Raw genomic sequence first — 10,550 nt, forward strand, 5'->3', positions numbered from 1 at the left:
TTTGCAGGGGGAGCTTCCCCTACAGCAAAATAATCTGTAGTTACCCATCTCACAGTGTAGGGTATTGCCCGGTCACAGGGGAACTCATCCCCAGGGTTTGTGCTGCTGGCAGGTGTGGGCAGCCATGGACCTGTGTGAGACACAAGCTAGATGCAAGTGAATTTACTTCATTTGCAAAGCTCACCAAATTTATATCCTTAGCCCAAAAGCTATTTTTAACTGCAAGCTTAAAACTAATCCCAGTTCTACAATAAATCTGTCCGCTTGACATCTTCTATTATTCTTTCCAGTAGAGCAGAAAAACTGTTTTGTTTCAAATTTCTTCATGTTCTGGTTGAAGTGGTTCAGTGGTTTCTTGTTCATGGTGTAGTTTGTTCAAACACAGGATTTTGCTGCCACTGTTCTTTCTGTAACCCTTTCCTTACCCCAATAGACCTGCCTGCTGACATGACTTCATTGGCTCCAGCAGGATGCAGTGAGCCATTTTCTCGTGCCTGCAAATCCCACAGGCTGAAAGGAGCAGGAGACATTGCTCAGAGACAATGATGCTGACACACATACAGACAAATGATACCAAAGTAATTTCATTGTGTACATTTAAAAAAAAATCCCATCTTTTCAATAGAAGTTGTGTTCAACAGAACAAGGAGGAGAGTTGACAACATGAGTTGCAACTGGAGAAATTCTGACCAGAGAGAAAGGATTGGTTTAGACCCTTGAGAGAGATGCAGCATTGGACAGAGGTCCAGAGACATAATGAGATCTCTGCCCTGGGAAACCCAACACAGCTCTGCTGAACAAGGTCCAAAAACACCTAACACAGCCCTCAGGTTAACCCAGCTCTGAGCAGCTGGTTGCCACAGAAACCTCCACAGGTTCCTTCTAACCTCAATCCTTCTGTGAGTATGAACTACCAAGTTCTCCTAGAAAAGCCTTATCTCACTCCCTCCCATTCATCACAGTCATATTTTGAGAGGCCCCAAGACCCAGATAGAACCAAAAGTGGATTGTTTTTCTCTCAGACAATACCAGTGGAAATGTGAAGATGGAAGCACCCTCGTCAACACTGAAAAATGCTACCCATCCCTCTTCATAATCCAGACAGATCCAGATCTGTTTGGGAGTACTGATTTCAGGAAGGAGAGTGCGATCGGGAGAGGTGAGAGCTAGGAAGTACGCTGCCAACAGCCCCACTGCCCAGCTACTTTTCTCTGGCTTAAATTCAATATCATCCTTCTTTTTCACATCTTCTGTAGAGACTCCCCCATGGCCCATCTTCCTGTATCCATCACCTTCACTTCCCAATACTGTCTCCCTGAAGGTGAAGCTGTCAGAGCCTAGCACGCAGCAGCATGGGTTAAATCTCTCAGGGATGGCAGGGATGTCCTGTTATGTCACCTCATTTCACACTTTTGCCATCATCAGACAGGACAAGGTCCCAGTGGGCTGTGTCTGGATCCAGAACCATGTTCACTGCAGGTGAGATGGAACCAACACATCAGGGCAGAGCTCACCCCAGGGGAGCTCTTAGCTGGGGCTGCCTAAGGAAGAAGCAGGGTGGGAGTCAGAGCTGGCAGACTGTGGCAGGGGAAGGTGCACAAGGTCACAATGTTGGAGCAAGGAACAGAAAAAGAAGCAGAGAGAGAAGAGGATTGTCAGCAGACCTTCAGGCTGAAGATCCCAGATATGTGAAATGTGAGGACACAGTTCACTGAGGACCAGGACTGTCCAGATTTGCCTGTATGAAACGGGCATGCACCAAACGAACAAGGAGTTTGGGTGTAACACTTCCTCTCCTAATGGGAGGGTTGGCAGAACCACCCCATGTCCCACCAGCAACACTGCAGTAGGGGAACTGCCAGGAAGGGAGAATAAAGCAGGGGAAATGATTCAGCACCCTGAAAGACCAAACTGTAATTACCTTCTTCTATAGGTACTGCGTATCTTCTCCATGCTTTAAAAAAAACAACAAAGAAACAAACAAAAAAAACCACTCACAGGTGAGAGATAATCAAACACTTCTACTGAATTAGCTCAGGGTAATGATATGTCAGTGTTGCTGCCCATTTTCTGAGCTGTTATCTCTGTGAAAATCATCTCACAGTGTATTGCTTCAAAACTTCAGTGTCTGACTACATGAAAGGGCTCCATCCATTTTCTAAAAATACAACCACACTGCTGGTCCTGATTCAGACATACATTTATTGTCAGTTTGTACTTTGAAAACGGAAGGAATTTTCTTCTCAGCATAGAATAATTACAGGGAATAGCATAAAGCCACACAGAGACCAATGGAAAATAACATTTCTGAAACAAGTACATCACTTCCTTAAATTTTCTTCCTATTCCAAACCACAGCAGTATCCAAACTATTTCCATCCCAAATGTCCCCAGAAATTCAACCCATGAATGCTTCCATCTGAAGATTTCTCCAATTTCTAGAAAATTGAAAGTAAAACTTACCTATTTTTTCCAATGCTTTCCCATGAAGAAAAGAAAGAAATGCAAATAATTTTAAAAAACATCCCTTCCATCAAGTACTGATTAACCCCCAGCAGGTTACAATCACCCACATGGCAGAAGGGCTGCAGGGTCTGGATGTGTCTCAAAGCATGTGCTGCTGCAGTGCATTTTGGTGTATGCTTAGTCCAGTTCACCATTGCATCTCTGCTGTGATATATTTCCAGCCCCAAATCAATCAGCCAGTGAAAAAGGAGCTTTCCTGTGACACAAGGGAAAATAAAAAACATTAAATATCTGCAGGTGCTAAAATGAGACATAAGGATTTCTTTCTCATACTGAACCTGTAGGACAGGATTTCACAGCAGGGGTGACTAAGGGCATGGGTTGGTTTTCCCTTTTTCATTTAGTTCCAGTGTTTATTTCAGCCAGGTGTCTGTAGAAACTCTGCCACACTGAAGGCTGTTCCTTTTCCTCCCAACCTGCACTTCCTGATGGAAGTGATGGATTTAGGAGCACAGCTGCACAAACCCTATCAAAATCGCAGCTGTTTGCACACGGAGATGGAAATGGAAATGGAAATGGAAATGGGATGGAGATGGCGAGTGCTGAGCAGCCGCGGGGCCGATGCTCTGGGGGCTCTGCTGAGCGCAGCTCCCCCGGCACGGTGGCGGGGCGATGCCCTGGGCTTGGCTCACCTGATACTGACACTAAAGGGCTGCCCCCTGCTCCGGTCTGAGCGGGACATGCTGCAGAGAGCAGGAGAGTTTCTGGGTCACACCTCTGCTACTCTCCACTGCAGAGCCCGTTCTCATCCAGGGTAGTGTCTTCCCAGTGGGACGGGAGCTGCCACCCACGGAATCTTGCCACAGCACCGGAGACCGTGGGTACCAGCTGGCTGAGCTGCAGGACACCCGGATCCCCCAGCCTCGACGTATGGGGCAGAGCCACTGGCTGCGGGAACAGAGAGACCCCAGGTGAGCCTGCGGGGTGCTGAGTATTGGAGGATGTGGTGGTTTGGCTGTTTTTCTTCCTGACAATGACAAACTTTGACACAGGCAAATCAAAGGGTTTTTTTCAGACAAGTGTCACCTGGAGTCAGGACATTTCTTGCAATCTCATTTGCATAACATAGAGATCTGCTCTGGAGGCCAGATCTGTGGCAAAATAATCCACAGGCCTGGATATTAAAACATAAATGCACAAACTACAACATTCTTCTTTTATTACCCAATGCCTAATTTTTTTCTTACACCTACTTATATGAAGAAAACAATAGCAAGAACACTTCTGAAGGAGGAAGCACATCTCCTTATGGGCACTTGGTGGGTAATTTCACCTCTCTGAGACAATCTTGGTATTTTCAAACATGGGACTTAAGAAAACCCTACTTCCAAAGCAGCCACCTCAAATTGCTTCTTGGCAGGAGGACAGGGAAAAAGCGCACTGGCTGCAAGCAAGTAAATTAGAGGTACCAAGGACATGAACTACAGACCTGTCACCTTGAACTCTACCACAGCCTTGACGTAATCTAAGCCATGTTGAACAAAACAGGTGTAATCTCCCCTGTCAGAGAGTTGGACATGGAAAATGTTCAAGTGTGTGCTGCTCTGGGCAGGGCCATCCTTCAGCAGCTCATTACGCCCTTGGTATTGAAGCATCTGCTCCCCATACTGGTCCTGTCTCCCCTTGTAGCGATGCACAAAGGGGGAGAACTGCTCCCAAAACCAGGTCACCTCCATGTCCTGTGCATGCTGCCCTGGGGAGAAGCTGCAGGGCAGCATGACCTTCCTGCCCTTGGCCAGGGTTGGGGTTGGGGTGTCCCGTCAGGTTGAGCAGAGCCCGGAGAAACACCCAGAGGAAGAAGAGAGAGCCGTGAGTTTGCCATGGCACCTGAGCTCAGGCACAGCAGGTGCTGCTCGGCGCTGTTTGTGTGCTGCCAGGCCAGGTGTTGGGGTCATTTTGTGATGATACTTTATTCCCTAATAATCCGGTTTATGCCCAGAAATGTCTGTGGTATCTTTAACATGAACCAGTGGGAAGGGCCAGAGCCTGGGAGCCCCAGGCACGGGCTCTGTTCAAGCTCTCTCTGGCATGGTCAGCAGCTACAGGGACTGTTATTTCATTGCTTTTGCTGGATTAATTTTCGCCAATTTAGGCAAGAAGCTTCTGGGTGGGGTTTTTGTTTTGGAGTTTCTTTGTTTTTTTGTTTGTTTTTGGTTTTTTTTCTTCCCCTGGCCTGGAGGCTTTTCACCAACAAATCCTTTTGGAAGATTTTTGGTTTTTTCTTTCCTTGAGCTGCTTTGGTTCATTTTTTTCTTTGGCCCGAGGAGCCCACAGGGGCGGCCCTGGCCAGGCCAAACCCCAGAAAGACCAGTAAAAAAAGGGACATTAAAGTCCACCAACTTCACCTGCTGTGAGGAGAAGACCCATGCCAGAAATCCAACAGGTTCCCAGGCTGCTTCACAAACTCTTTTCTCCCCCTTCCCAGAGACAAACAAGGGCAGCTGCCATCTTTACCTCTCAGCGAGGTGGGGATGGGGTGAAATGTTCAATTTTCTTTCTTTTCCTGTGCTTTGCGGGTATCTTGCTTTATTAATAAACAGTTTTACTTTTTTTTTTTTTTTCATTTTCATCCCCTGATATCCATTTCTCTTTGGCAGAAGAAAAAGGAGTTATTGCAGCCCTTTCCCTCTAGAGGACACACTTATTCCAGGGTGTTTCCTCCTGAAATTTGTCTCCAGAACTGAGATACCAGGTCATCGTGCTGGCAGCGTCCCCATGCCAGGCACAAGAGGTACCGAGGGGAGCTGGGAGAGGGACCCTACCTGCAGCATGGGGCAGTGGGCTGGGGTCAGGCCACCACCCTTCCCTCTGCTTCCCTGTCCTGCGCTGCCAGGAGAGTTCTTCAAGCCCTGGTTCTCAAGGGCACAAGTGGTGCCCATGCAGCTCAGGGCTGGCAGAAAGCAGGACAAGGAATAATGGAAGTGGTTGGAAGGTTTCTGGGAGGTTGGCTGGAGCAAGTGACAACTCGGCTACAAATAAAATTCAAATATCCTTAGCTCTTCTCATCCTTTACAAACATCTATTTAAAAAGTAGCAACATCTCAGGTACTCTTGGCATCTTTGAAAATTTAAAAGAAAAAGGCTTATAATAAACTGGCCACTCAGCTCACTGAGAAAGTGGTTCTGGTTGGAGGGAAACAAAAGTAAACTAATTCAGGTCAGCAACATAAAAAAGCCCAGGCTAAATTTGTTATTGCTAGCTTTTTTCCTTTACTGATCTGGTCTTCCAAAAGGTCCAACATACCCTGGACACCGTGCAATAAACGGGAACGTGCAGGAAACCAGGGAGGGACATGGCAGCAAATTATAATCAATTCTTCAGCATCATCTAATCCTCAGCCAGGTTCAGTGAGGTTGTTCCAGTGCCTGTGCTGCCATGGCCAGAGGGATGCACTGAGATCCAGAGGGATGCTGGTGCTCCCAGAAGTGGAGAAGGTTTATGGAAAGCACTTGACCCTGCTCCAAGCTCTGCTGTTCACAGGGAGTTGCTGCACTGGCAGCAGGAAGATACTCAGGCTGGAAGCTGTGCCACAGAGATCAGCAGGATTCAGGGGATTCTTACCTAGCGCTGCTCATGAACTTGGAAAACCGTAAATGACAAAAGCCAGCAGAGAGTAGAGGAGCTGGGAACAGGAGAACCACCTGGAGACGAGGAAGGAGAGGGAAAGGGCAAAAAGGAGGAAAACTAAGGGAAGACAAAAAAAAAAGAAAGGCAAAATTCACTTTTAAAGGGATTCATTGCTGAATCCAGCTCCTTTTTGTAAAGTCTAGTGAAGAACCTCAGATACCAAAGGTTGAAATTGATTTTCCATCTTCAGCCTGATGTTGGTTAGTGTTTTATACACAAAGTACCAGCCTGGTATAAAAGGTTGTGGGGATTTCCCAGGGGAAAGCAAAAGACAGCCTGCTCTGCCTTTTTTGATTCAGCATTAAGAGACAAACAGGTGCAGAACAAGAAGAAGCCCTGACCAAACCAGGACTCATTCCATGCACCTCAAAGAGAGCAGGAAGTGGCCTTGGACCAGCGGAAACAAAATATCCAAAACACTAATCCAAGGCCCAGCCAGGACAGGACCTGAGCCCGCTCTGCTCTCCCACCCCCACTTTTTGTCCACTCACTTGGTTCCACTTTGCAAACAAGAGGTGGAAACCACAGGCAGTTCTGGCAGATGCCAGAGGGTCCTTTCCATCCACACATTCCACATAGCTGGAGACCCTGAGCTCTCTCCTGCACTCTGAGCTGGAGGAGGAGCTGCCCGGCCAACACCCAGCACCTCGGAGAGGTCCCCTGGTCCCAGCTAAGTCTTTCCCTGCCTGAAAAGGAAACAAAAATATCACCCTGTCCCAGCTTGCTACCCGTTTCCTCCTGTGCTACCTCCACTCCAAAATAAAAGTTGCTGAGTAATTTGGAGGATTTTGGTAATGCTTTTGCTCTGGACATGCCCTTCTGGCAGCATGCACAGACACACTCCTGCTGCAGGGACTCCCCAGGGCTGCATGTGACAGCCTCCTCCCACAGCGCTGCCTGGACTGGCAGCAGTTTGCACATCCCTGGCATGAGTACAGAGGCAGTGGGAAGGAGGGAGGTGATGGAGCTGAGATTCACACCCAGAGGCAGTGCCAAGGTGGCAGCAAAGCCCAACAGTAGCTTAAAAATTGCTTGAAAGCAATTCCCAGCTGAAAGGTGAGGCCATCGAGGATGGTTCCTTTGGGGAAATCTGCTGCCCTGAGAGAGGCAAAGGCAGTGCCCATGGAGCTCAGCACAGCTGGGTGCAGCACCGTCCCAGCCCAGCCAGGCATGGGGCACCTGCTGGGGCAAAGGGACCTGATGAGTGTCCTGGCCAAAAGGGGTGACAAGGAAAAGAGGGTAGCAAAAATTGAAGGGTACAGAGACGCAGACCTGGACAACTATCCTGGTCTGAAAGACAGGTGTCTGCCAAGGAAGATGAGAACCTCCCTTGGAATGGCCAAATTATCAAAACTGTGGAAACAAGGGGATTTCAGGCAAAGGAATGGGAAAAGGAATAACAGTTATATTCTTTACCAGCATATATATATATGCATGTGTGTGTGTGTGTGTGTGTGTGTGTGTGTGCGTGTGTGTATAACAAACAGAAGCACAGACCCAGTCCCGGCCCGAAGCACAGACCCAGTCCCAGCCCAAAGCACAGACCCAATCCCAGCCTGAAGCATAGACCCAGTCCCGGCCCGAAGCACAGACCCAATCCCAGCCTGAAGCACAGACCCAGTCCCAGCCCGAAGCACAGACCCAGTCCCGGCCCGAAGCACAGACCCAGTGCCGGCCCGAAGCACAGACCCAATCCCAGCCTGAAGCACAGACCCAGTCCTGGCCCGAAGCACACACCCTGTGCCGGCCCGAAGCACAGACCCAATCCCAGCCTGAAGCACAGACCCAGTCCTGGCCCGAAGCACAGACCCAATCCCAGCCTGAAGCACAGACCCAGTCCCGGCCCGAAGCACAGACCCAGTCCCAGCCCGAAGCACAGACCCTGTGCCGGCCCGAAGCACAGACCCAGTCCTGGCCCGAAGCACAGACCCAGTCCAAGCCTGAAGCACAGACCCTGTGCCGGCCCGAAGCACAGACCCAATCCCAGCCTGAAGCACAGACCCAGTCCTGGCCCGAAGCACAGACCCAGTCCTGGCCCGAAGCACAGACCCAGTCCAAGCCTGAAGCACAGACCCTGTGCCGGCCCGAAGCACAGACCTAGTCCCGGCCTGAAGCACAGACCCAGTCCCGGCCCGAAGCACAGACCCAGTCCCGGCCCGAAGCACAGACCCAGTCCTGGCCCGAAGCACAGACCCAGTCCTGGTCCGAAGCACAGACCCAATCCCAGCCTGAAGCACAGACCCAGTCCTGGCCCGAAGCACAGAGCCAGTCCTGGCCCGAAGCACACACCCAGTCCTGGCCCGAAGCACAGACCCAATCCCAGCCTGAAGCACAGACCCAGTCCTGGCCCGAAGCACAGACCCAGTCCTGGTCCGAAGCACAGACCCAATCCCAGCCTGAAGCACAGACCCAGTCCCGGCCCGAAGCACAGACCCAATCCCAGCCTGAAGCACAGACCCAGTCCTGGCCTGAAGCACAGACCCAGTCCTGGCCCGAAGCACAGACCCAATCCCAGCCTGAAGCACACACCCAGTCCTGGCCCGAAGCACAGACCCAATCCCAGCCTGAAGCACAGACCTAGTCCCGGCCTGAAGCACAGACCCAGTGCCGGCCTCTCCCGGCCACAGGCACTTTCTCCTTTGGTGCAGTTCCGGGCACAGCCGGCAGGGGCGCCGGTGGCTCCCGGTCGGGCGGGGCAGGTGCGATGATTCCCCCGCGGCTGCAGGGGGCGCTGTGGCGCGGGCTCAGCCGCCTCTCCACACGACAATGGCGGGTGGGCTGGATGACGAAAACGGGCTGCAGCAGGAACCTCAGAGCGGTGGCTGGAACCGCAGGGACGAGCAGACTCCGGAGTAGCAAACAAAATGTAACAGAATCTCCGCAGCTGTAGCAGGAGCCGAGGGGTGTCCCGGCAGGCAGCTGCTGAGTTACAGGGCAGTGAAAAAGCCAAAGCGGTGGCAGAGAAGCGGCGGGGCTGAGCAGTGGCCACTCAGCTCCCGAACACCGCTGGGAGAGGTGGAGGGGGAGGGGGCTTGGGGATCCTGGGGTTTCCCCTGAGGCACCCGAGTTGATGGTGAGGGTCCTTTCTGGTGAGGCAGGTGTTAATAAGGTCCCAGTGACACGGCCGCTCTCGTGAGCAGTTTCACTCACGGTAGGAGAAGGCAGCAGGAGGCGCATCCCGCACAGGTGGCGAATTCTCCCCGCAGTGAGTGCAGCCTGTCTCCCCTCTGATGTCCAGAGCGAGAGAGAGCTACAGCCCCTCCTGCTAGCCCAGATCTCCTGGTATCTCTGCCCTTCCCAGGAGAATGCCCCTCAGCTGCCACAGTGCAGCCAGCTCCACTCCTCCCTCTTCTCCTTGGGCTTGTCTCTCTTAATTATCAGTCGCTATTGTCTCTTAGCAACAAATGTGAGAAAATTCCCTGAGAGAAAGAAACAAAAGGAAAAATCCTAATCCCCCACAATAACAAATGACAGCAAAGAAAGTGTAATAACCGAACCTCATAATCTAACAATGAAATCACAATTCCATGGGCATCACTCCAAGGAAATCCAGCCTGCATAGGTGTGCAAAGCTGGGGATCAAAGCTGCATGTCCCAGACAACTCCACGTGCCAAAGGAGGGATGTGAGCACTAAAGCCATGTGGAGTGAAAGGATTTGGGAGGACAAGGTGTCAGACATGCCAAAAGAGTGCAAAAGGAACTGGTCAGTGAGCTTGGCCAAGGCAGCCCAGCTCCAGTCCGGGGTTCAGGCCAGCAGAGGGTTCAGTGGCTGTCTGCAAAGCCACTTGGCAGCAGCTGCCCTTGCATCCTGCTTTATTTGTGCTCAGCTGTGTTGTAGTGCGCTGTCGTATCGTGCTGGGCAGCAACAGCAGGGGCGCGACCTTCCCCCCCGTGAGCTCTGCTATTCCCAGCTATTGCTTGGTCCGGCGCAGGAACAGATAACGACGACACGGGACGCAGGGTAAAACTGGATGGATTTATTAGGTCCACGACCTGGGACCCCAAGACAAAGCCCAGGGCCCTCTGCAGAGGTTTTTATAGGGGGAGTGATATAGGGCAACCAACCAATGAGGGCATGTCAGGGGAGGAATCTAGGGCAGGACTAACATTCTATAAACCTATCAGGGAGAGCAGGGGAGGGGGATAATATAAAGCAACAAATGGGGTATCAAATACTACAAGATAGACAAGGAACACTCTGGAAAAAGGGGTGGGGATAGGGAAGATTGACAACTTGGGAGGGAGGAAGTTAGGGAAGGGCTTGGGGAGATTGGTAACTTGGGAGGGGAGGAGATTAGGGAGGAGAATAGTGGGCAAACACAAATTTAAAACAAAAACCACAGCATAGCACAGCTGGTGCCTTCCAGAGTGATGTGACAAAGCAGAGTGGAATGC

At 50.9% G+C, this 10,550-nt stretch overlaps 1 protein-coding gene across 1 annotated transcript; it reads right to left on the reverse strand.

The window, feature by feature from the left end:
* Window positions 1–779: 779 nt before the first annotated feature.
* LOC128800792 (butyrophilin subfamily 1 member A1-like) lies at window positions 780–5,075 on the reverse strand. The gene is given in 6 exon segments (XM_053966244.1): window positions 780–1,263; window positions 1,266–1,319; window positions 1,321–1,402; window positions 1,404–1,483; window positions 3,278–3,414; window positions 3,956–5,075. Coding segments are annotated over 6 exon segments (966 nt in total). The 5' UTR covers window positions 4,245–5,075; the 3' UTR covers window positions 780–939.
* Window positions 5,076–10,550: the final 5,475 nt, after the last annotated feature.

Source organism: Vidua chalybeata, chromosome 27, assembly GCF_026979565.1.
Source record: "Vidua chalybeata isolate OUT-0048 chromosome 27, bVidCha1 merged haplotype, whole genome shotgun sequence".
In the NCBI taxonomy this organism is placed as follows: domain Eukaryota; kingdom Metazoa; phylum Chordata; class Aves; order Passeriformes; family Viduidae; genus Vidua; species Vidua chalybeata.